General features: G+C 44.0%; 1 protein-coding gene across 1 annotated transcript in view; it reads left to right on the top strand.

Moving 5' to 3' along the window:
- xylt2 (xylosyltransferase II) overlaps positions 1 to 20,548 on the top strand; it is a gene marked incomplete at both ends in the record, with an annotated part of 21,365 nt that extends 817 nt beyond the window's left edge. Inside the window, 11 exons of the mRNA XM_080008929.1 lie at positions 6,909 to 7,057; positions 9,120 to 9,505; positions 10,074 to 10,249; positions 15,677 to 15,879; positions 16,885 to 16,965; positions 17,230 to 17,446; positions 17,668 to 17,844; positions 18,587 to 18,843; positions 19,241 to 19,436; positions 19,766 to 20,099; positions 20,226 to 20,548. Of these exons, the coding sequence (XP_079865055.1) occupies positions 6,909 to 7,057; positions 9,120 to 9,505; positions 10,074 to 10,249; positions 15,677 to 15,879; positions 16,885 to 16,965; positions 17,230 to 17,446; positions 17,668 to 17,844; positions 18,587 to 18,843; positions 19,241 to 19,436; positions 19,766 to 20,099; positions 20,226 to 20,548 (2,499 nt within the window). The remainder of the gene's footprint in view (positions 1 to 6,908; positions 7,058 to 9,119; positions 9,506 to 10,073; positions 10,250 to 15,676; positions 15,880 to 16,884; positions 16,966 to 17,229; positions 17,447 to 17,667; positions 17,845 to 18,586; positions 18,844 to 19,240; positions 19,437 to 19,765; positions 20,100 to 20,225) is intronic.
- Positions 20,549 to 27,500: the final 6,952 nt, after the last annotated feature.

The raw sequence follows: 27,500 nt of genomic DNA, 5'->3' as shown, positions 1-27,500 counted from the left end.
GCAGTACTTGTAAGAATCCCGCCGCCCGCAAAAAAACAACGAACCAAAACACCAGAACACACGTGTCAGGGTCTGCTTCTCCCCAGAACGTCGCTCCCACCGTCCGTGTTTATCAGAGAACCAGCTGTCACGTTGCTGTGAACCGGACCCAGTCGGTATGAGTACCGATGGGACGGGTGGTGGGTCCTGCTTTTGACTGTGATTGTCGTCGTGTTTGTTTGTCGATGGGATGGTCGTGGCTCGGTGAGGGTTGGAAGCTCGGGAACGACTTGAAATTAGACGATTAGACGATTTTTGTTGGATTTTGGTGTCGTTCTTGGGCTGTCTGTCTGTCTGTCTGTCTCAGCTGTTGCACCGGAGTGAATGGAGCAAATCTGGGAGTGATACGCGCTTGTTCGCCGGATAGGGCAACATTTGTGCTCCTCTGTGAAGCATATTTCCCCGCACTAGTTGAACGGTCGCAGTGTTTTTCTTCAGAGATTCCTTTACATTGCCACACATTCATGGTTCAAATTGAACACATGGAGACTGAAATGTGGCCTCGATGAGGCGATCCTGCGTTATGTTATCACCACCCATGTTCTCCGAGGGAATCTGCCGTCCACCACACACCCACATGCACCCCATGAACGCCAGCCTGAGGGAGTGTCCCAGACCCTCCCAGCTTTTCTTTATATAATGTAATTGTCAGCTGTTAACAGATTTGCTCCGCGTGGAACTTTGTGTTTTTAGCTGTCATTTTTGGCTCATATTGATATATAAGAAGCCACAGGAATGTGAGCGGGGCACCTTGCCATCTCTGTCATGACCTGACATGTGTGGAGTGTGCATAACCTTCCCCCAAACTGAGTGTAGATCGTAGAGAGCAGTTCAGTTCTTGAAGTGTAAGGTAGCCAGCAGCGCGTACAGAAAGGTTACAGCAATGCCTTTTTTGACTTTTGGGGATAAAGACAGCTCTGCGTGATTTCCCCCCAGAAAATGCTGTGGTGTAGACCAAATAAGGGACCCTTGTTTACTAAACTGCATTTTCAGCAACCCCCTGGCGCTCTGCTATTCAGTAAATATAAGTACCAACATCATTGATGCAAAATGTTATATTTCCTTAAGGGAGGCTTGAGTTTAAACTAGTGTTTGGAATTTGTATGGTTTTGTTTACATCAATTCCTTAAATCTGTGGTAGTGAAGGTTTCTGCATTTTAGCACAGTTATCACTATAATGACTTCTCATTCTGCAAACTTCTCTATTCCAAAGAATCCAAAACTGAGGTACATGCAGCGTCCCTGAGGCAGATATGCTGCGCTTGATGCATAAATATGGTGATCTTTTATACATAGCAACGTCTCTTCATGTACCAATGTTTCTTGGGATAACCACGTTGGTTGAAATTCCCTTCAGTGTCTCTTGTTAAAATCAATCATGGGATATCTAGACCAATTCAAATTGCCATTGAAACAGTACATCCTTGATATTTTGAATGGACGAGACCACATTTAGATGCTGTCGTTTTTTTTACCGACCTTGGGTCATGAGAGATGACTTAAAGGTGCAGTGTGTAGAATTTACGGAACGGACTTGGCTGAAATGGAATATAGTGTCATATAAGTATGTTTTAATTAGTGTATAATCCCAGGAAAAAAATTGTCGTGTTTGCTTTATCCTAGAATAAGCCATTTTTTAATCACATAGGAAACGGGTACGCTTCCACTGTGGCCACCATGTTGCACCGCCATGTTTCTACAGTAGCCCAGAACAGACAAACCAAACACTGGCCCTTCCTCTCCCTCCAACCTCTGTAACATTACCGGATGGTCTATCCGGCTTTTGACTATAAACGGATCATAAAATATGTATTGCTAATGCTATCAGACGAAATGGCAAAAAAAAAAAAAGGCTTTTTAGCATAAATTCGCAAATGTTAGCTCGTAGCCACAGCAGCTTCTCCTACGTCATTGGAAAAGGAGGTGTGAATGGGGAGTTAGCCTCAGCGCTATATTCCACCTAATTCTACACACTGCAACTTTAAAGCGTGAAGCAAAGTATGGATTTTCGTAAGAGGCTGTTGTCTTTTGACCCCATCACCTGATCATTGCTGCCGCCCTGCTCTGTGGGATGATGGTGCTGATATGGTTTCTCTGCGCTCTAATTAGGAACTGAGGATGGCTGTTCACTTGTGAATCATTACAGTTTTTTGATGGGCTGGTGTTAATTACAAATCTGTAAAAACGTCTGATAAAAATAGATTGAAGACCTGACTCTTTTGGAAACTGCATTTCTGTGCGAGAACACTGGCTATGCCATCTGAAGGGTAATAGTTTCTCAATATACAGTGGAGGAAAATATGTTCTAAATGGCATATTCCGCCATTTGTCTGACGCTATTTGTCTGATATACTGTAGGCCTTCTATCCTCTACCCTGTTTTTAGTTTGCTTATTTACTGGACTAGGTGGCCTAGGAGCCAGCAGTGTAATTCATGGTGTGTTATCGGCCTCCACAACACCCTTTCAGGGTAATGGGTTTGAGAGATTGATCGGCTGTCAGTAGCCGACTGTGTGTTGCCTTGGTTGGCAGCTGGCTCGCTGGCACTGGTTTGTCTGAACCCATGTGCTACCCTGCTGCCCCAGTCACAACCCCCACTCCATTCCCACAGTCTGAACTGACCGAGTGCCAGCGGAGTGTGGCCAGCGAGCCCACGTTCTGCCATGTCGTCCCAGAGGCACAGGGAGTCCATCTTCCACTCTGTTATTTTTGCCATCTTCAAGCATATATTTAGAGGTTTGTTTTGCATGATGGAAATAAACCTGTTTGCCCGAGCTTTGACATTGTTTAGCTAACAGAAGTTAAAATAGTCCAAAATTGTCTTTTTCAAAACCGTACATTTTTAGAGACAACCTCTGTCTATAGGAACAGTGCCCACATGACTAGCTGTGTTTTGTTGTTTTTTTTCTTGTTTAAATTATCAATTCTCAGGGTTTAGCATTGTTGCCTCCACAGCAAGAAGTCCTGGGTTCAAATCCCAGACGTCCCAGGTCCTTTCTGTGTGGAGTTTGCATGTTCTCCCAGTGTTTGTGTGGCTCTTCTCAGGGTTCCACTTTCCTTACACCATAAAAAGACCTGTATGTTAGGGTTAATGCTCCTGTCGGTGCTCCTGACCCCGGGCGCTGCACTACAGCTGCTCACTGCCCCTAGGTATAGCGATGGGTCAAATGCAGAGGACAAATTTTATTGTTTCCTACTTGTACAATCACATAAAGAGATATTCTAAGTCCCGGTAGGTTGCACAAATGCCAAAAAGGTCTTGCACAAAAGCCAAAAGGACAGAAAATGCTAATGACACTTAGTTTAGCAGCAGATCTGCATTTGGAATAATCCCAGCTGTATCCCTCACAGCATTCAAGCTGCTTGTGTCTGTACTGCAGCCTCAAATCTCCAATGCGAGAAAACAAGCTTCTGAGACACCTATTGGTCGCTCTCTAAATCCCTTGGCCTGTTTCTCTCATTCACTCTCTCCATACTGTTGCTTATATTTGGGGCAATATGTGATGGCCCATATACGTTCTTTGATAATTATGTGTTGTGTGTGTACAGTAAGCTTTCTATATATTTTCATATATTCCCATTTCATGATTATTTACCACATAGTTCTGTGTTTGCTGTCACGTCAAGGAGTTTCACACCCAGGTTCATTATGTGGTGCTTGTATTGTATTACTTTAAAGCTTGTGGAATGTCCCAATTTATCCCCCCCTTTCATTATGCTGCAACTGCTCTACAGAAATGACAGAGCCCAGATAATAAACTAGTATTTAGTATTTAGGATTGATTTGATATCCTTACTTTGTAAATGTCTGATCATTGTGAAGTTCTAGGGCCTTCATGATTCCGATTCGAAATCTAAAATCGATACAAATGAGCGTTCGATTTCGAACTTTGAAATCACAAGCAGGTTTGCGATTCTCCCTGTATTTTGTGGGTAATATTGTCCGACATGGTCGCTATATTAGGACGTTCATGATCCGCCAGTAAACAAATGCAGCATGCGCTGGGGGATTTTTACTGTGGCTGGCCCGGCTGCGAAGCGACTTTAATAAAATTTTGGTCGGAGTTTGCGCTCCATCCGTCAACGCACACTGCACCCGCCCACATGGCAATAGGGCTGCAGGAACAAAATTCAAATAGAATTTGTATATTAAGAAAAAATAATAATAAAAATAATAAAGTTCAGTATAAGTTCATCCTGTTTGTTGCACAGACATATTCCCGGTAACGGAGTGCGAAGTCCGCGTCGGCGGACACAAACGACACACCGGAACATTTCCCTCTCCTACATCATTTCAATGTGTGTACAGGGGAGTGTGCCTTTGACCAGAATGTCCAGTAATTCAGTAAAGTGGGAAATAAACCTGACCATCACTGATGAAATGTCCTCTAGTGCAGAGGTTCCCAACCACTGGCTCACGGACCATGCCGGGCCGTGGGGTATTTGCCACTGGGCTGTGAGAACACGGGCGGGATTTTTTCAGGAGCAATCTGCTCCACAGCAGCAGGAAACAGAGTAAATTCAATACATCTACAGTATTTATTTTCTTTGTTTATTTATGTAAGTAGTAACTTATTGGTAAGTCTAGATTTGCAAAAGCTCTTAACTGTTTAGGTGTGCTGTTTAAATATTCTCATATTTTTGTTATTAATCATTTCAAATATTCAAATAAAAGTTACTTACTGTGGCAGTTTCACCTACCACACGCCAGTTGTCAAGGGGCGTTTTCAGGGATCTCTTGCACAGAGACACAGATGACGGGGTTTCAGACACACAGTTCGTTGTAGAGAGACGGCTGGTTGGAATTAGCCCAGGAGCGAGCGAGCATGCGTGCGTGCGTGTGTGTGTATGTGTGACCTGTTGCTCTCCCCACACCACACTTACTAACAATGGCACAGCTATCAGTGCTGGAAAATAAATGTTAAAATTGAATTGAATGTGATCTTAAAATCGAAAGTCAAATTGAATCATGGATTTGGAGAATCGTGACACCCACTAAGTACTAGTTATAAACTATGAAGGCTTTGCTGGTTCAGAGTCACGAGATGCTGTGGAACCATGGAAATTGTGGGATTGAATCACAGTACTTTCGATTCCTCTAATTGTGATAAATACACTCGAGTATTATCTGCTAAAGCGACATCTCCTTCTACTTAGAACTCATCTTATTGTGTACAACGGGAGACTGGCGCTGGCATGATGATTTCTTTAGTATAGCCTTATCTTGTTAGGGCATTGTATCAGGCTGGGCAAAGCTCTCCAAACTATCACAGAGTTTGGTGAACTCCTGGTACTCATCAGCATGTTTATCGTTCTTTTGGGCCACCTTTCTCTTCCCTACCAGTCTTCAGCTTGCCAATGACTCATTTTATTATGCAGTGTGTACGTGTTCTCATTACTCGGCCATTCCATCTTGGCTGTGCCTTCTTCAGCAGGGTGGGATCAGTGAGCTCAGACAGCTCAGATGGAAGTCATTCAGTATCCTGGCATGGCCTTGCATCAATACAGCAGAGTTGGTAAAACAAAGCCTAAAAAACCTTGAGTGTTATTGCCAAACGCCTCATAGGGTTCATGGCTGACGGGTTCTGACCTTTCACAATGGTGATGGGACCACTGTTTGGCTTTCTGAGCAGGTTGGTAAAGAACTTCAGTCTTTTTTTGTGCTGATCGTAGGAAACAGAAAACAGGAAGATGAATTACTCAGCCACTGAATGCACATGTCTTCTTCCTAAACACTACTACACAAATTAGTATCTTAAGTATCTTACTGCTTGCGTTTTCCCTCACGTTCAATACATATGGTGAAGGGGCATTTATAAAATGGAAGTGCCAGGAGGATTCCTGCTGGTCTTGCACACTAGTCAGTTATGCCATTGTTGAGTTTCTGCACCATTGTCTAATACCTGTGCGGTGACAACCAAACTTGGCCCTTATTTTCCACAATGGTCAGATCTTTAACTGATCTATAGCTGAGTTTTGTTTTTGGCATTTCTCCTGAACTTGCCGGCTAGCAGATGCCACGTTTCTGTTCCCACAGAGGTTCCTAGACGCCACATGACTCTTGGAGAGCATGTCCTTATCTAGATTTGTGAGTCTTTTTAGAAGGATTCGTGCTAGAATTGTGCTGGCTCTTGGTACTTGCCGATAGCGAGCACAGATGTAAATACTGAAGATTTGATCTTCAATTGTGAGACCCTGTGTGTTTATTATTTTCAGGAATTTATTTATTTACTGTTTTTTTGTAAACAAAATTGAACTGTCACCAAGTTTCCAAAGTACAATACAATGTCGCAATGAGCAGCAGGTTGGTCTCAGGTTGAGGAATTTGTATAAGTACAAGTACTTGAGCACTGTAACGATATCTGTGCATCCCCAAGAAATGATACTACTAAACAACGTTAATATTGATTCATTGCCCAGCCCGAGCGCACATTTCCATCAACATTTTGCTGCCGGCGCTGTGAAGGGGAATGAATTACAGTGTGTTGAAGCCCTGAATCAGTGAATCTTGGGCCTCCATTATACATTTTAATGTGTGTTTCTTCCTTGGACTCTTGTCTTCTCCCCATTACCGACACCAAAGGCAGAAGCTTTGCTATAAATACAAATCGTAAACACATCCTTCCCTCTGGGACTCCAGTGCCCGTTTGTCTTAGTGGATTTCTTTCCTGTTTTATGTCGTTCTTTGAGTGTGAATCACCCCTTCCTCCCAGCAGCATTTGTCCCAGATGTTCTCAAGGGATCACTCGCAGCAAATGTGGCACGATGGATTATAACAATGTCCATCTATTCTTCCCACCCTGCATGTCTGTGTTATTTTTGTCCGTTCCTATAACTCTTTCTACGGCCTATATCGCTTTTCTCTTTCAGAGGAAGACAAGCCGGTCCAAACTGCCGGACCACAACGTCCAGGACCTCAAGAAGGAGTCTGAGAGACAGAGTTCCCTGTCAGGGAGGAACGGGGGCAGATGGAGTGCCAGGGTGGAGAGGACGAGGGGGACGGCAGCCAGTGCTCTCAGGTAGGACTGGAGAATGAAGCATAACACATCTCCATAACACACTTGTGATATAATTAACCTCATTAACGACAATAAAGTTCCGGAGATTTAATTTGATATGTTCTCTTAAGCATGCGTTTCCTAATGTACACAGCAACCCACAATACTAACAGCCTATCACAAAGCAGAAATATGTTTCTGCTTTGTGATACAGATAGGGATGTAGGGATCTGATATAAGGTATCGAGTCCGATATTGGCCAAAATGACTGGATCGGACATAATACTTTATATATTGTAATCCGATGCCATTGTCTGAATATCCCCCCCGAAACACGACAGTGAAACGTGCTTGTAGCCGTTGCATTGTATACACAGCTCATTCACGACATGCCGTAAAGAGAGGTCACATGGTAACCAGTTGCAGAAATAACATAGAGTGAGCGAGACACGTCGGCCGTGTGGAATTATTTAAGACGGAGTGTAAAAGCAATACAGCGGTATACAATGTGAGCGTCTGGAGGCCTGGCAGAGTCTTTGGTAATCTCTACACACCAAACATGATAAAGCACTTTCAGATATTTGTTATCTTAATGCATTGAATCGAGTTTTGCAAATTTGGACTTTAAGTGTTGTTGAAACGTTTGAAAGCCGCTTTCAGCTGTTTATTTAATTTTAAAGAGTACCGAAATAAAAGGAGGCCTCATTATTGGAAAAGTCATGTTGTGGGCTTTGTGTTTTTCTTTTGGGAAATGGAAACAGTATGAGCATTTTTTTTTTTTTTTTTTTAGATGACCATCATTATTAACAGCTTAGTAGTTGTTTGAGACAAAAAATATGGAAATATCGGAATCGGCAGATACTTAAGGTTGTGATATCGGATCAGAAATGAAAAAGTGGTACAGTCACATCCCCAGTTACAGCCAATCAGGCTTTAGTTTCCGACTATAAGGGCTGAAGTACATGCCCCAATTCTAACAACCAAGTCAGGTAAAGCTGGGTGTCCAGTCAATAATCGTGTGTTGTCTTTCTGTGGTGTCGGTATCGGAGTGAAAGTTAATACAAAAGATGCTCTCACCTCATTTTCATTTCAGTAGTTACTGTCCACTAGCTTTGTTATTACACAGCTAGTGGACTACAGTTGTTAAGAATCTGTTTAATTTATCACTGGTTGCTATAGGGCTGCAAGGTGTGTTCAATTACTTACCACAGCCTAATTTTCCGCTCGGAGAAATATTGAGGGAGAAAGCAGGATATGAAATTGTCTGGAGGTCTTTTATAGTGAGCTTTATACATGTTTACTGTTGGCAGATAAGCTCTGTGGTAATTTATTCTGTTTGCTGCACTCTCAGTTCGAACTACAATCAGGTTAGATAATGTTGCATAATTATAATACAGTTATTAAACACAGTGTTTATTTTTCTAAAGGAGGCTGTGCTTCAAGCTACCCCTCTGAAAAAATGCTTGTAGGCTTTGTGAAGAAATTGCTATTTCTGCTCACTGGAAACTTGCCTCTTGGCAATCTTGTGCATTTAATTTGCAGCGCGGTAGCCAAGAGCAACAAAATAATAATGAGTTTGATTTACTTTGTAATGTCGGTATTGGGTGTGTATAAGTTACATGGGCACCGAGTTTGATGTAATCCACCTCATGTTGATACAGTTCCAAATTAGGCTAGTTATCGGAGTCTTTATGCAACCTGAAATTCTGTACGAGCCCTTCAACAGGTCTGCTTGGCCGCTCGGTTTAAAAGGAATTCTGACATGCACAAATTGAGCTGGGATGTTCCATCATTTCCCTCCTCCACATACCCGGTCAATTATCACTTCTCAAGGAACGTCAAAGTTACAGTGTGCGCTGATCATCAGTCCAATTACAGCGTGTGATGCATAATTAATGATAAGAAGATACAGTGTGACAAAATCTGCTAATGTTTTTTTATTTTATGATTTTTTTTTTTTAGTTTTAGTCAAATATCATAATTAACATATTTTTTTATAGATCATAGGTCGCAGTTGAATACTTTAAGATGGGATGTTGAATCCATGAACAGGTATTCATTGCGTAAAATTTCCTCCACTCAGGAGAGACACAAGCCGCAAGGGTAAACCCAACACCGGACTGAAGACTCGTCCGGGTCCTGTCTGGATGGCGGGAGCCGGAGCAGAGGGGGCCGCCGCCCCGGACCCCTCCGGCAGCAGGAACTTCAGCGAGAGCAGAGTCAGCCTAGACACGGCGGCCAGGCTGGCGCTTCCTGCCGCGGCCGGCGAGCCTGGCAGCGTGGACGGCGCGCCGCAAGTCCCCAGCAGCGACTTTGTGCCCAAGTGTGACATCATGGGCAAAGACGCGCTGTCCGCGCTGCACCGCGCCGGCTCGCAGCAGTGCCGGCAGGAGATCGCCAACATCATCTGCCAGCATCAGGCCGGGCAGCTCATGCCACAGGCGCTGCCGCAGTTCTGCCCCCAAATCGGTGAGAGAACCGTGTTCAGCCAAAATTAGGGATGTGGAAAGGAGATGCATTTTGACTTGGATTCTATTTTTGTCTAAACCTTCTACTATGATAGATAGATGATAACCCGGAGGAAAATGTGTTGCTACATCAGGTAATAAAAATAAGTCGTCATGTTAAAGGTCAAAAGTAATAAAAATAGACATTTTTGGCAAGGGGAAAAAAAAAAAAGTAGATAAAACCATTTGACGAATAGTTGACTAGGTATTTGGGAAAACAATTGACTAGCCTGTCGTGAAATAGCCATTTGTGTGGATAAGTTTGGCCTTTTTTTTGCATCAGAAAGTACATTTGAGAAATTTTTTTTTTTTAAATATTATTTATCAAAGAAAGCTAACTCTTGCAAGGCTGTTTCTTATGTCTAATTGTTATACTTTTTAGTTCTCTTTTAAACTAACATGGCTTATTCCAATTTGGAAACAAGTTAAACCAAATTGCGCAATTTTTGCTTGCTGCTTTCTTTTTGTTTCTTTTGTTTATGGTTTTGTTTTACCAACAGTTGATCATTCTCACGCGTGTCCACCCTCAGGTGTGTCCAGTACTGCCGTGGCCAAGGACGAGCTGGACAACATGCTCCTGAAGGTAGAGAACCCTGTGAAGGTCGCCTTCGTCCTGATGGTCCATGGACGGGCCGTGCGGCAGCTCAAACGCCTCCTCAAAGCCATTTACCACCGGGACCACTACTACTACATCCACGTGGACAAGGTGAGACCTAAAACCGTGGGGGGAAGGGGGGGGACGAACCTCTAGCAAAGATCCAAAGTCAATCTATTTTTTATTTTTTTCCTGATTATTTTAGAGACAGTAGCTTCTTTCTTTCTTCTTTGTTTAATTTGTTTATTTTTACCGAATGGATGTAATGCAAAAAATTATTTGAATGTTTATATTCACTGGTACCACACCGATAGGATCCCCACAATCTGCTAAATGACAATAACCAATATAACCGCAGGTAGGGGTTTCACAACTACTGATTTTTAAGGTAACAATGAAAATTGTATTTTGTAAATTAAATGAATTGGGAGAATTTTTAAATATTACATCGCTGAATTAATATAGAAATGTAAATACATATTTTAATCAATCATTTTACAGATACAATAATTATTGTAAATCTGGTGACATTGACAAAAAATATGTTATGTTATTTGGTTCCAGTAGTCGACTATTTGACTAGTTGTTGAAACCCCTAGCTCCAGGCAGCAACGCATGGGGTCCAGGAAGTCGCAGCAATTGCACCGGTGGCAGCAATGGAACCAATTACAGGCCATTTCACGGTGTGGTGACATATGTGAAAGCCCCTTCAGAGTCATACCCTGGGAATATACAACAATCAGCCACAACACTAAAACCCACCACTAATAACCACTACTATCGTGTAGCTCCCCCTCGTAGCCAAAACAGCTCTGAACCGTGGAGGCATGGACTCCACAAGACCTCTGAAGGTGTCCTGTGGTATCTGGCACCCAGATGTTAGCAGCAGATCCTTTTAAGTCCTATAAGTTGTTAGGTTTGGGCCCCCATGGATCAGGCTTGTTGTTCTAGTACATCCAACAGATGCTCGATCGGATCAGACCCTAACCCCAACCATCCACATGATGTGGAAGAAAACGTTATTTATCAGACCAGGCCACCTTCTTCGAAGCGACTTGGGAGTGGAGAAGGAGAGGCAGGGAGACGGCAGTGCACGGAGCAGCAGTCAGAAACACACAACATACCTATCTTACTTTTCTTCTCTAGGTTTTTAATATATTTCTCATTGAAGTTATGCTTTTTTATTTGATCAAGAATCCAATAAAAAATGTATCCTGTGCGGCGCATGGTATCCCGTCATTTCCGGTGTCAATTCTCGTGTGTGTTTTCGTGACAAAACGTAGTTAGGAGACCGACAGACTCCTCCTGGTGAAAGATTTTGTCATGTGTGACCCCCTGTTGCCCATCAGTCATTTAGTGTGAAACCACAACGACTGCAAGATTCCCGATCACAAGACAGAAAGTTGTGTGGTGTGAACAGCACGGAAATCTGACTACTTTGAAAGTCATGTACTGTGCCAATGGCATAAGACGTTAATACACTTAACTGAAGTGACAAATGTTTCTTGAGGCAGAACCTAGTTTCAACACAAAAAAACAACGCAACTGCCAGAATCGTTACAGAAGATGAGGTTCGCTCATTTCGTTCTTGCTTTTTCATTCTTGCCAACCAAAACCAATCCTAAAATACAAGGTGGTGAAGGTCATCCCCGTATATGCAGACAGTGCTACAGAAACAGGGAGTGGAATAGTTTTGCTTAAGCATGAGCTAACCTTTGCATGGGCCAGTGGACACAGATTGTGTTTACCGACTGGGTCGTCATGCGTTGGGAAGGTTAAATTTAGCCTGTGGTTCTCAGTTGTTGCACTGCAGTGCTGTGAATGTGTGCGTGTGTGTAGCAGGGGTTTACGTATGGCCTTATATTTGTGCCTCATTCCTGAGCGAGCAATGGCAGATTTTGAGCACGGAAAAATATGTTTTGCAAGCGCATAAATCGCTTGAGCATGCAAATCTATTCTGTGCACAATAAATGTATTTGCATGTTTGCTCTTATCCATATTAACCTGCAAATTGCTTGGTGCGCGCACGCGACCTCTCCTCTCTGTGCGCGCTCATCTTTGCCTGCACGCTCGCTCAACACAATGCAGCGTTAAAAATGTGCCACAAAACCAAACAATCTGAGAAGGTAAATTCTGATTGGCTGTTTAGTCGCCACTCAGAACGTTGCATCGTCACCCAATGTAGCTCCGCCCCCTGCGGCCGGACCAAGCTGAGCTCCGTTTGAAATGCATGGCCGCCTGTCTTGTGCCCGGACCACTGCCGTAATGTGCATTGAGTAGGCTATTTATTTTTTTTAATGAACAACGGCCCTTCAGCTGTCGATAAAATAAGGAGCACGTTATTTTATGTTTCTCCATCAAGGATAGTTACGTCATTTTTTCAGGAGGTAATTTATTTTGGTGATAAAAAGTGCCATTATTGGGGGGGGGGGGGGAGTATACACAGCACCATCTATCTATATAATGTATATGATATGGGGGCGAGAGGTTCAAAATGTTTTGCACGCCCACAACAGCCAGTCGATTTTGAGCCAACACGCCCACAAAAGCCAGGGGCACAGAGACCTGGCGATGAGAGCTGCTTTGGCTTCATGCTGAAGCGTGATTGGAGACGAAACAGCCAATCACAATTTACCTTCTCAATTTTTCCAATTGTTTGCTTTTGTAGCACATTTGTAATGATGTGCCGTGTTGAGCGAGCGTGCAGGCAAAGTTGAGCACGCACAAAGAGGAGAGGTTGAACGAGAGAGAGACAATCTTGGCGCACCGAGCAAGAGTTTACACGTTAATATGGATAATAAAAAACATGCAAATACATTATTTGTGCACAGAATAATTTTGTGTGCTCAAATAATGTACAGGATGTGCTTGCAAAATACATTTTTTAGTTTTGTTTTGTTTTTTTTGGGGTTTTTTTCTGTGCTTCCATTGCTCACTCAGGAATGAGATTCAAATATAAGGCCATATTTATGGGCGACCAGCTGGGTTAGAGGGGCTTCTCCTCACTGCCGTAAACACTAAGTGGAGGGAGCCTACTGTATGTTTAGATTTAGATTAATGAAAAATAATCTCGCTTGCAAATTTGCTGCGACTTCAAATAGCCATCCCTTCCCTGAGACATAATTTACCGGCAGCTCCAGCGCAGCGTCATACTGTACTTGGTGCTTACTGTATATTTTCTGTTTATATTTGTTGCTTTGGTATTACATTTACATTACATTTACATTTAGTCATTTAGCAGACGCTTTTATCCAAAGCGACTTACAATTGTTCAAACACCGATGGACGCAGCCATCAGGAGCAATTAGGGGCTAAGTGTCTTGCTCAAGGACACTACAGCATGCTAGCAGGAGGAGCCTGGGATCGAACCAGCAACCTTTAGATCACTAGGCCACCAGCTCTACCTCCTGAGCTACCAACCCCATTATTGATCCTATGGCTCTGTTTAAAAAAAAATAATAATAATAATAGAAAAAAGTGATGACTACAAATGACCCTTCATTGGTTGTAGTTCAACATAAAAATAAAAATCATTTACTTTAACTTTTTACGAAAACTTGTACTGCTGCAGAAAAACACACAACACATACACAAACAAAACTTTCGAAATTGCATCGCAATTTTTAAGAAAAGCATTTTTGGTCAACAATCACACAAAAAACTCAAATGCACAATCCTGGTGGTGACTTGTAGACCGGAGTCGTCTCTGGGGGTTGTTTGGTACAGCTGCAGAGGGAGTGTAAAACCAGACGGGGTGGAAGGCAGTGATGAATGAGGGAGTTGGTGGGACAGTCGCAACTGACACCACCCCAGACACTCCCAGCCAAGCTGACCTCATCTGTCTCTTTGGAAAGTGTCCATTTGAAGGGTGGAACTTTGAAAGCAGGTCAGGCTGTTCTGGAGTCAGTTCTCCCGCTGCTGTCTCTCTCATGCTGAGCACGCAGGCAGCGAGGCCTGTGAGGGAGTTTAGAGCTGTCTCTCTGCAGCTCCCATGTGAAAACAAAGCTCACGTCTGATGCCTAACAACTCTGTCTCTACCCACCGTGAGGTCTCTTGGCTTAAAGCCTGACAACTGCTCAGCTCTTTACCTTCAGTATTATTGCTTCAGCTCACCCTGTCGTCCCCCTAATATGTAAATCCCTGCTCGACATTCTTCCCTAAAAGAGCAGCATCCCAAACTTAGTTCCCTTTTCAACTTAGTTCTTCAGTTATGTCTTGCTGGTAAAATGCGCATTTCCATGTATAGTTGAACATATGTTGTATGTAGAGCATATTTATAAAGCAGAGGCCTTCAACATTTTGGTCACAATTGGCCACTCGTAGCTCACAGTGTAATTCCAGTACTGTTGACGATGTAAATAATGGAAGATGTCCGCACTAATTACATCATGCTCACAAAATTAGATTACAATAAAAGAACAGAGGATTGCAGTAACACAATTTGCAGACTTCCCTTGTGCCCAGCCACAGCAATGTCTGGAAAAAAAGGTTTGCGCTAACCCACTATTACTTCATTATTAATGACAACAAAATAGAAGTAGCACAGGAAATGTGTTATGTGTTGCAAGTAGGTCAGTTAAGAGCTCAGTAAACTTTTAACTGATCAGCAAAGATGGAACATCTCAGCAAATACTGCTCCATTTTAGTTTTTCTGTATTGGTGTTTACCAATTATTGATGTCTGACTATATTATGGTGGCACAGTGCATTGCACTGCTGCCTCACAGCAAGAAAGACCTGGGTTCGATTGCCTGGGGCGCTGTCGGCACCTGTCGACACCGCGCTCCAGAGGGTATCCACTGATAAGGGGCCTTTCTGTGTGGAGTTTGCGTGCTCTCCCCGTGCTCACATGGGGTTTCCTCATTACATTACATTACATTTCACTGCATATATGTATGGAAGTATGTATATGTATGTGACAAATAAAAAATCTTGATCTCCAGATAACATCATAAGAACCCCCACTAAAAACATGCACAACAACTACTGGCCTGCACCCCCCCCCCCAGAGGAAGGACAGGCCTTGATGGGATAAATGCGGGAAAGGTGTGTGTGTGTGTGTGTGTGTGTGTGTGTGTGTGTGTGTGTGTGTGTGTGTGTGTGTGTGTGTGTGTGTGTGTGTGTGTGTGTGTGTGTGTGTGTGTGTGTGTGTGTGTGTGTGTGTGTGTGTGTGTGTGTGTGACAATAAAGACATGCTAAGCTTGTCCTGTTTAATCTTATTATAACGCTGTTGCCCAGGCCCACTACACTATACATGTGGACCTTGGCATAATTTACGAATGGGAAACATTTTTCCTCTAATGGCAACAACCATACCAGCCCATGCTACTTGGTTATGCTTGCTGCACATGAATGGTCTTCCTCATTCATCATGTTTCATCATGAGCCACCTGTTTCGGGCTTCCTTGCCAAGGCCCTGCAGCCGATCTGGCTAATCTGGAAACTGTCACGTTGCCAAAACCTGATTAATTATCCATGTTGCCGCAATTTTAATTTTCCCACATTTAACCACGTGACCCTGTACTGTGAATTCCCACAGCGCTCCGGCTACATGCACAGGGAAGTCCTGCAGATCGCCCAGCAGTACAGCAACGTGCGCGCCACACCGTGGCGGATGGTGACCATCTGGGGGGGTGCAAGCTTACTGAAGGCCTACTTGCACAGCATGCAGGACCTGCTCTCCATGCTGGACTGGAAGTGGGATTTCTTTATCAACCTCAGCGCCACAGACTTCCCCACCAGGTCAGTGAGCCTCAATGCAAGAAACATGCAATATTGCATGATAAATATAAAGATTTTATATTTATAGTTTTGTGGAAACCACTCGAGTTCATGGAACCACTGCAATCAAATAGACAAATGATGTTTGCTGCTTTAAAAAGGGTATGTTCTACTCCATACAAGATGATTTGTCTTCCTTTTTTCCTTATGATGGAGTTTGTTGCAGTGCATTGAGGTTAACCTGCCAGGTATAACTTTCTAGTTGTTTAGGTGAATTCTAGATTGTCCTCTGTTTCCTTGTACCATTCTTTTACTACACCTGATCACTTCAGTCACGGACTTTGTAACCTGCGGATACAGATAATAAACGGCCACTCACTAGATGATAAGCCTCCTCTGGAAGCAGCTTTAACTCAACTGTGTTGGTTGTTGATGCGTAGACGCAGCAGTTAATTGCTTCCTTTCTCGTCGATTGGTTCTGGATGGATTTCCACGGCTTATCACAGCAGCTTGCCAAGCCTCCTGAACGTGGAGATATTGGAAACAAACCGCAGAACCCTCCGTGCTCCCCAGCGTTGCATGGAGAGCTAGTTCTCTCCCCAAGTCCTCTCCAACCTCCTTACACGTAATGCCGCATTCCCGCTGCACTTGATTCTCAATCCAAAGGTGGAGGCGGTCTCCCTGGAAGACAGATTCCTGTATATGAATGCTTACTTTGGCTTAGATCTCAGTAGCTTGGAAATGACAGTTGTCCAACTTATCACATGTCTTTGATCCCAGCGTGCTCCGACTCACTGTTATGCCTCTTATTTTTATTTATTTTTTTACATCGAACCTGACACCCCTCTTCAGCTTTCTCTCTTTGGGGAGAAAAAAATGCGGGCAAACTACAAATGCTTCTTAGTGTGAAGTATCCTATAGTTTCTGTGTACTCGAATGAGCCCCCCCTTGTCATTTGTCAGTATCAACTGAATTGAACAGCATTGGGACGTTAATGTTCTTTTCCTCTTGCGGTCTGTCTCGCAGGACCAACGATGAGCTGGTGGCCTTCCTTTCTCAGCACAGAGACAAAAACTTCCTCAAGTCCCATGGGAGAGAGAACGCCAGGTGAGGCTGCCGACTGGAACAAGAGATCCGACGCGGACTAAATCAGCTGTTTGCTTCTCTATGCCTATTAATTTTATTTTATTTTTTAAACCTCCCCCGTTACAACGCAATAATGTAATAACATTGCGTTTATGCACTAACGCGCCAATTTTTTTTTGCCAAAATTAGCTCTTTGAGGTTAAACGACAGAAAGGCTGCTGTCACATCTGTGTTATTTCTCCTCGAAATAAAATGCTATCCTGCCCTACCGTTGCTGTGCATTAGGTTCATAAAGAAGCAGGGCCTGGACCGTCTCTTTCACGAGTGCGACAACCACATGTGGCGCCTGGGCGAAAGAAGCATCCCGGAGGGCCTGGAGGTCTCGGGGGGCTCAGACTGGTTCGCACTCACTCGCCGCTTCGTGGAATACGTCGTCAGCTCCCAGGACGAGCTGGTGTCGGGGCTCAAGCAGTTCTACACCTATGCTCTGCTGCCCGCTGAGGTAGGACGGCCTTTGTCTTGTCCCCTCTCCCTCTGCGCCGCCTCCTTCAGATTTTGATCCATGAGTGTCGGCGTCTTAGCTTTCATTCAGTTATTTTAGACACCGGGCCCAAAAATGTTTTTAATAATGTCGTTTTCAATTATAACAATGTATGAATGTGTCATGTGGGGAACAGACAGAATTTAAAGTTAACCTGATTCACTTGCCTCTCCTCCCCTTAGTCGTTCTTCCACACGGTGCTCGGAAACAGTCACATGTGCGACACGCTGGTGGACAACAACCTGCGCGTCACAAACTGGAACCGTAAACTGGGCTGCAAGTGTCAGTACAAGCACATCGTCGACTGGTGCGGCTGCTCGCCCAACGACTTCAAGCCCCAAGACCTGATCAGGATCCAGGTGGGGGAGCCGCGTGAGGCTGCTGCTTTCTTTCCTTTGAGGCGGCCAGTAACCTGCTCTGAAAGCCCAAGTCGTTTTTTTTGATTGAGCTTTCCGAGTATTTGAAGATTCAGTGTCTTTTAGGGGTATAACGATACTCAAGCTCACAGGTCAGAACAACACACAGTACAGGGTCCATTGTTCAATACAGTCACAATATTTGGAACATTTTACCTTTCAATGGAAAAAATATTATTATTATTATTATTATTATTATGACTGAAGATTCCTTCCTTATCCCTTTGGCTTTAAATGTACAAAACAATGAATTAAAGTATTTTTGTAGCTCTTATAGTCTGTTTTTCTTCCATGTATTTTTTGTAGTAGTTAAAATATTGGATTGGTGGTTCTGCCCTCTGATGTTTTAAAGTATGCAAATGAAAAATGAGTACATGGTGGATATAGCATTCCATTTTTCATCCCCACAACGCCTGTTTTGGGCAGCAAAATTCTGCGCAACAATTTATCGTGACGCCCCTAGTAGCCTGAGTACCTTAAACTTGTTAACTTATTTTTTTAAATCCCAATTTTTTTTTTTTTCCTTTATGTTCTTTAAGATTTTATTGCAAAGGCACAATTAACAATATTTTAATTGTTTACAAAGGCTCACTTTGGATTCTTTCAACTGAAGTCGTCCTTCCAATGTTGGAAGGTTCCCTTGATAAGGGCTCATTTTAACACGTCTCTCCCTCGCAATCCGCAGCAACTGACGCGGCCCACTTTCTTCGCCCGTAAGTTTGAGTCGACGGTGAACCAGGAGGCCATCGACATCCTGGACACGCACCTGTACGGCCACTATGCCCCGGGCACCGTGGCCGTCAAGGCGTACTGGGAGAGCGTGTTTGAGCGGGAGGACGGCGTGGGCTCACTGAGCGACGTGGACCTCACCGCGTACTCGTCTTTCTTCCGTCTGGGACTCCGGAATCTGGAGAGCGCTCACAGCAAAGTGGAGGCCTGCAGGTCTGTGCTCAGGGTCGCTACGAGGATAAGGTTGTGCTAAGGAACTCGGGCCTCTTGCCACATGAGTAATTGGTTCCCCTTGGATAGTTCTGGTCCCCAAAAACTCCACGCGTGCCAGGTGGGAGCTTTCGGGAGAACGGGAACCATAAGGATGGAGTTTGTAGGACTGAACAATGATTATTTGTCAAAAGCACAGCTTTTTTTAAATACCGGTAAACGGCTGATTTAACACTTGCTTGCCTGTTGTACACTCTTCCCCTCTCTACTTTTGTTTCATCTAAGAACATTTAACCACAACTACAGCCGCAACCCGGTAGAGAATATGCCAGAAATTATTATTGTAATCATAGACTTTTTTTTTTTTCTGTATTGACCTTCGCAACCTCTCCCCTCCCAGGTACGAGCCAATAGGCCTTCCCGTGTCGGTGAACGTGTATTTCTACGATGACCGTTTCCAGGGATTCCTGGTGCGCCAGGAAGTGCAACACCTGCCGTCCAAGTCCAAGGAGATGGTGGAGATGTGGGCGGTGCCGCAGGTCACGCTGGTGCTAGAGACCAATCTGAAAGAATTTGAGAGGCTCAAGAACCTGGAGGTCAGTCTGCGTTGGTGGATAAAAAGTGTTTGGTCATTTTATCATTACCAATTGATAGTGCATGTATTCATTTTTTATTTTATTTTTATTTATTTTTATTTTTTTCCCCCTGGCCAGAAAATGTGTCATGAAAGATTGAACAGTCTATGAAGTTCAGAAAACGACATTATTTTACTGTAACGCAGGTTTAAAGGCAACCAAAACCCTGAATGATATCTAGTCTCATATCACTGTAATATATTATATGGCTTTATCGCCCAGCCGTAGTATCACAAAAAAGTATCCTGCCTAACAACATCCTCAATCCTCTGCGTCTGTTCACCCGACAGATCGGCACAGAATGGGATCCAAAAGAAAGAATCTTCCGGAACTTCGGTGGGGTGATCGGCCCCCTGGACGAACCGCTGGCCGTCCAGAAGTGGGCGCGTGGTCCGAACCTCACGGCCACCATCGTGTGGATCGACCCGGCGCTGGTGGTGGCGGCGTCCTATGACATCAGCGTGGACGTGGACGCCGAGTACACGCAGTACAAGCCGCCCCTGCAGCGCCCGCTGCGGCCCGGCGCCTGGACGGTGCGGGTGCTCAAGCAGTGGGAGCGAGTGGCCGAGGTCCGATTCCTGGTCATGCCTCTGACCTTCAAAGGAAAAGAGCCCCTGCGCAAAGGTGAATAAACGTATTTCATTTTCAACTTCTTTCAACGAGGGGGGGGAAATCATCAAACGGTGACTCTTTCTGATGACAATAAACTATTTAAGAATCCTCCTGACCCTTTGGGCTTTTCCGTTGCAGAGGAGGACAGCTGGCTTCACGCGGGTCCGCCGGGCAACCTGTACCTGGACCAGAGCTTTCAGCAGCTGAGCTCCGTGCTGAAGCTCCCCCCCCAGGAGCCGGCCATGCAGGAGGCCCAGCGCCGGGCCCGGCTGACGGGGAGGCCCCTGGAGGCCTGGCTGGATGGCAGCGTGGGGGCCTTCTGGGTGACGGGGGAGCTGTGCGCCGCACAGAGCTCCCCCTGCTCGGCGCTGGGACTCTGCGCCAAGACCTCCTGGAGCTCCTCCTCGCCGGACCCCAAGGCGGAGCTGGGGGCGGTCAAGAGCGACGGCCGGATCAGGTAGCGCAGCGAGAGGAGGCGCTCCGGACTCCATGCGAGAGGGAGAAGCTGTGTGCGCGGAGGAGAGACGTCCCCGAGGGCGACCGGGCGAGCCCGACGGCATCCGAACACGTACGCGGCGTGTTCCAAATCTCCACTCGCCACACAATACAGTTCACCACCTGGAAAACGTGTCGGCAAAAATGAAAATGTTTTCAAAGTCATTTTAACCTTTGATTGCTTTAGAACTGCTTTGCCGTCTGGGAGATTTGGTGTCCGCGTAGGGAAGGCCATCGTTTGCTCCGCCCCTGAGGTGCTTTTTGAGATTTGGAGCAGCCAGCTTCTCCCCACGCGGACAAAATGTTCCTCGGTGCGGTGGCAATAAAGACCCTGCGGAGGATGGGGGGGGAATACGATTCCTGGAAAATTTGCACAAAAACAAAAAGACTGAAATAGCAAAAAAATATACAGTTTTGATGGTTACTTTACGGTTCCGCAAATGCCTTGTGTTGGTTCCTGCTGCTGCGCACTCAAGTGCGCTCATCAGGATTGACCGATCCTGCCGTGGCTGAGACTTTGAGAGGAACCCTCCGCACATGTGTGACCTCTGGCCAGAGAGCGATCGTATCAAAACGTCCGTCTTCTATCGCGTCTTTCAGAGGCAAGCGGACATTTCGGCGCTTATTCTAAAGCGTCGTTAGGTGAACGCTGGAAGCAGACGGATGAAGTGCACTTTACTGTAAGACTTTTAACATAAAAAAGGGGGTCACTCGGCCGCTTGGTGCGGGGGTGTGCTGAAAGGTCAGGGCTAAGGTCACTCGCTGACAACATCCTCGCCCTTACACTTGACAAAACGTCTACGACGTGCTGCTTTTAAGGTCCGCGTTCGCAGCGTCGCTCACTATTGCACAGACACATCAAGAAAGGCCTGGTCTGAGAATCGAATATGAGAATAAGCGGTGTCTGTTGGATTTCATTAGTTCTCTATTTAATGTGACATAACCTCCTTTTTTTTTTTTTTTGAGTGTGGGCTGTTTTATATATTTGTTTATATGTGTCCGTTTGTTTCTTGAACATGGAGATGCTTTGGTATCTTTTCATTTTTAGCATTACATACGGTCGTTCATTTGCCTGGTTAGCGGTGATGGGGAGCTGGTGGGGAATATGTAACAGCTGTAGAGGCTTGTTCTGCTTTTTGGTAGCGGCCGAGACTCTTTTAAGGACAATTTATTTTTATTTTTTTGTTGTTATTGTTTTGTAGAGTTAAATTTCACTTCAAATTTCTACAAACTAAATGTTAGGGGGATATATCAGAGGAACAGAAGAGAAGGAACATTTTGAGTGTTTTGGATATTAAGTGATACAACCCAGTTTGGACCTCACCTGTGATACCTCCTCTGTATCTGTCAACATGCAGTGTTTTCACGACTGTGATCATGAGAATTCTGACTTTTTATTGGAACCTGTGAAGTCCATTTATCACAACAGGCCATTGGGGTACACATATATATATATACATATTTTTGTCTTGTTTGTTGTTTTTTTGTCTTTTTATATGATTTTTTTTTGCCCATTTAAACTCTTAAAAAGGCCTTTTTATTTAGTGGTAAAAATGTGTTTACTTTGAAATGATAGTTTCGAGAAGATGTGCAATGCCTTTTTTTTTTTTTTTTTTAAGACCGCTGTAAAACTCCCTGTCAAGTGTCTTAGTTTGTACTATTGTTTTATACCATTTTTACGTCCCCCGTTTAACTTCTTGCTAGTCTGCCACTAGATATGTTTTCAAGTGACCTTGTTTACCTTGCACAGCGCGCCTGCTCTAGTTGAAGCCTCAGTGTCGCAAGTTACGTTCAGACTGCACAGTGTAACGTTCAGTTTCCAAGTCCTTCACAGATCTGATGTTTTGTGTCCAACCTCTTATACACATCAGCTCACCGTACGCACAAAATGAACACCAGCAAGTGATGTCATGTATAGAGGGCGGTAGAGATGGAAGCAGATGACATTCAGCTCCAAGCTTTAATTTTACAACAAGGGATTTTTCTGGTGTCACATGGTAATCAGGTGACGAAAGCAAGAAAGTTGTTACTCCTATATTGGCAATGCTCTGGATGTAGTTCTGTTTAAAATAATGGTCTTAATAGAATGTGATATTACTGTCATTCAAAATATTTTTCCAAAAATACACCAAGACGTGTTCCCGTTTTCTAATAGGAGATTTAACGTCCTCACGCTTACATTTTTTTTCCCCCATTGGTTTCCATTTAGTGGTAAGATCACCTGCAGTCTGAACATAGCCATGGAGATGAGAATGCTGAGCAGTGGGTGTGAAATAAATTAGATATTTTTCTATATGGTTAAATAGAAGCCTGTTTGTCTACCATTCATCCATTTTATCTATTCCATGTCCATATGGAAACGGATCGTCGGCTGTGGAGGAAGGGGGGTTGTATTCCTGCTGCTTTACAACTCAACAGCATCCAAATGGCACTCTGTCCCTTGTTTGAGCAGCCTACCGCAGTATGCCACCGGGGAGGCTGACACGACAAGGCATCTACAATGATGGCTCAATAAAAAAGAAATCTGAATCATTTTATTTTGTCATTTGGTGTTTGTTGCGGTATAGCTAGAAGTTCGACAATGCAGGAAGTACTCGCACATTTTACTTCAGTACAAGTATCCGGACACAATGACTAGTAAAAATGAAAATACCACATTGACATTTCTACTTATACAAGTACTTGTTAACAGACTATTTTTTTATTAATGTATTTAACTTATTTATAATCAGAAGTGCATCCAGTGGACAAAACAAGTCGTGTTCTAGAGAGGTGCTCTCCATGGTGCTGAAATAACTGTCGCACGGACCTATGAGGTTGTTGTATGTCGTGCAGCCTTCCTGTCTTGTTGGCTTTTTACCAACCGGAACAGTGAAGTCTAAATATTTAATCATCATGACTGTAACAAAAAAAACCCCTTGAGGTAACCCAGAATATAATCATGTAAAATCAGCCTGGAGTTATGAAGCATTGCCGTTAACGGAGAGGGGGCGTGGAGCAGCAGTGGATTGGACAGGAAATATCCAAAAAGAGGAGAGAAAGTTTTACACATCACATCCACAATGGACTGTGAAATGGAGAGCCTTGACCAGGGAGAGATGGTAGCCACGGGCAGGGGGGTGGTTGCCACGGACAGTGCTTATGGGTCTTTTGAGGGAGAGGAGGGACTGACTCCAACATCACCCAGTTTCCCTTATAATGAAGAGCTGACACACAAGGTGAGTACCTTTTGAATTAGTTTCATGGTCGTTTTGAGAGTTGGATTGGATTGGATTCTCACTTAAATTCCAATCCATTGCAGTGAAAGTCGTTATGGAGGATCCTCCATAACCTTTGGTGTAATATAATAATTAAAATGATTCAGTTTGGTCTGGAGTTAAAGTTTATTCATTTATAATTTGGGAGTTCGGAGTAGTGCAATGCTAAATTGATGACCTAAACTGAAATTGAGTGTAATATGTACTTATTTTTATTTAATGTATTTTGCATGTTTGTTTTTTCTTTATTTTACATTATTCTTTACATATATATGTGTGTATGTGTTTATATATATGTGTATTTACATATGTGTATATGTTTATATGTATATGTGTATATATATATGTGTATATTTATATATATATATATATATATATATATATATATATATATATATATACTGTGTGTGTGTGTATGTATATACGTGTGTATATGTATGTATGTTTATGTCTGTATATATATATATATATATATATATATATATACGTACGTATGTATGTATATCTATGTTTGTGTATATATACTGTGAGTATACTGTGTTGGGCTTGATGGATGCCGTGTGTCCTCCATATTCACACATGGATAAGTATTTCTATTATTTGTATAAGAAAACTGTCTTTTACAGTACGTGACATTTTCAAACCACGCGTGAAAAGGATTCAAGGCCAATCGTCCTTTCCCTGTTACTCCACATAATAACCTATTGAATGATGGATGAATGAATTCCCTGTGAGGCTGTTTTCCACCTGAAGGCTGAGGGAGGGCCGCAGAAACATTTCCTGTAAATAAAACTTGTTTTTACTTGAGACGTCAGCAAACTCAACAAACTTCCAAACGGCAGCGACGTCACGTATTCACGTCTCCATTTAAAGACACCGTGTTACGTTACGACGTTACGTGCCCTCAATTAAATGATACAGCCCAAGCACACGAGTTTCACTTTTGCTCTTCCTCTACAAGCATTAATTCATTCATTCATTCACCCATCCATCCCTCCATTCATCCATCCCTCTATTAATCCAGCCCTCCATGAATCCATCCATCCATCCCTCCATTAATCCATTCATTCATCCATTAATCCATCCATCCCTCCCTCCATCCGTCCCTCCCTTCATTAATCCATCTATCCATCATCCATCCCTCCATTAATCCATGGATCCATTGATCTATCCATCCATCCATCCATCCATCCCACCATTAAGCCATTCATTCATCCATTAATCATCCATCCATCCATCCCTCCCTCCATTAATCCAGCCATCCCTCCATTAATCCATTCATTAATCCATCCATCCATCCATCCCTCCATCATCCCTCCCTCCCTCCATTGATCCGTGCATCCATCACTACCTTAACTTAGGTCGATGCTTTATACTCTGCTGTCAGGCAGGAATGATGTGTGAGACGCCCAGATTGGTACAAAGCCCCAGACCTTGTTTTTGGGAGCCGGACTTGAGCGTTTAAGGCCAAGCTGCCGTGGGATCACATTGCAAAGCTCTGTTTGCTCCGTTTGCTCCGTTAGGAAGGATTACAACTGAGACACATTCTCTATTCTCCTCGCTCCGCCTTGTGGGGGAACACTGCCTTCCGGCTCACATCAAAATTCACCCCTGGTCAACCGTAGAACAGGGTGTTTTTTTTGTTGTTTTTGTTTTTTTGCCTTCTAAATGTTAAGTTATTCCGACAAAATGTGAATTTTTTATGTACGGTTCCAGGAAGTGTGCGGACACGTCTTCTGGAAGGAGAATGAATGAGTGAATGACACATCAGACCAGCCCGCTGTTCCCTGGGATAAAACAAAACACGCGTGTTTTTCCGCACTGTTCTTGCGTCAAATCCATCCATTTTGTGCCACGGCCTGACGCTGTATTTGTTCTGCAAGAAATGTTCTGTTTCAATGAAGTACGACTGTGAGGGTTTAAGTTGCTGATTCATGTGTCTAAATTTAGAATGTGTTCCACTTTGTTATGCACGCCTCTTCCTGCATTAAGCTGCGTGGTCTGAAATGCTAAAGGTTCATGCAAAGCTGTGAGGTTCTCCGAGACGTTGACTGGGAACGCTCGCCTAGTGCTTTGATGACTGTTTGATTGTTTTTTTTTCCATGATATCTGTTTTGTCTATTTTTATTTTTTTCTTAAGGCTGAGAGTGCAAAACACATTGACACTAAGCCGATGATAAAGCCTTAACTATTCTATATAATAATCTCAGATAGATAGATAGATAGTTAGACATAGATAGACAGATAGATAGCTGGACGGATGGATGGATGGATGGATGGAGATATGGATAGATAGACAGACAGACAGACATGGATAGATGGATAGATGGACAGATGGATGGATGGATCGATAGATGGATGATAGATAGATAGATAGATAGATAGATAGATAGATAGATAGATAGATATAGATGGATGAATGGATGGATATAGATGGATGAATGGATGGATAGATAGACAGACATGGATAGATGGATCGATAGATGGATGGATGATAGACAGATAGATGGACGGATGGATAGGTGGATTGGCAATAAGTAATACAAAGAAAGCCAGAAAACATTGGCAAAATGAAATAAACCTAAATAAATAACAATTATCAACAATTGTGCAGCAATGCAAAAGCCTGAGGGGCCAAGCCGCAGCGACGTGGCGTGCTGCACGTTGGTAAACACCTTATTGTTTCAGCCGACCGTGCTGCGTCGTGACTCATCTTCAGGCGGGAGAGGGACCAAGCCCGGGGGCCAACTCTTATCTCTCAATGAAGTACAAAACGGTCGGCCGTGGCCGTCACTGCGGGCGGTACGTGCCCGGGAGGCATTCCAGGTTCTCCAGGGGCTTTATTACGCTCACGGGGAGGTCTTTGAACGTCTCATCTGAGAGAGTCGGAGAAGAAAAAAAAAAAAAACAAAAAAAAAACAGAAAACAGAAGCTGCACAGGAAACACACAATTATTATAAGACGTCTCTGGGGTTTTGCCGCTGATTAGCCAGGAGGGCTCAGGGGACGGGGCGCTGCATGCCAGGAGAAATCTCTTGTCGTCATGGAAACCTAATTTGCATCTCTCTCTCTCTCTCCCCCTTCGACTGTGGCGGAAAGGCTTAAGCCCTCCCCGCCTTAACAACACTTGCACGCACACGCACGCAGGCGCGCACACACACGCGCGCAGACACACACACACACCCACCCACACACACAGAGTACGCACTCACACACACAGTACACACTCACACATGCGGCTCCTACGTCTCACCTCAGGATTAACCGCCTCCCTTTTCACCAACACGCTGGCAAGTCGAGAAGCGGTTTCCGTGCTGCCGTTCAATTCGGAGGAGAGGGGGAAAAAAAAAACGACAACTCATTAGACGTCGAAAGGTGTTTGTTCGGTGTTTACCTCTCGTCAGAGCGAGGCAAAGTTCCAGGCGGCGCTCATCTCGAGCCTTAAATGCGCACCGCTTCCTGCTGCTGGCCTGTGCCGCACCCGGTCTCGTTCGTTTCTGCTTTGTGTCCACATCCACTTGTTGTTGGAGAACGCCGGTTGCCTTCAGGCCAAATGGTTTGAGATATCTTCCTTAAATTCATCATTAATCAATGTGAAAATGTAGTATATTCAGCATGGGGATGATTTTGTTCATCCCGTACGTTTTCGTTTGGAAGAAGC

This window comes from Zeus faber, assembly GCF_960531495.2.
Source record: "Zeus faber genome assembly, chromosome: 11".
Classification (NCBI taxonomy): domain Eukaryota; kingdom Metazoa; phylum Chordata; class Actinopteri; order Zeiformes; family Zeidae; genus Zeus; species Zeus faber.
The sequence above is the reverse complement of the archived record's forward strand: the minus strand, read 5'-3'. Positions and strand labels throughout refer to the sequence as shown.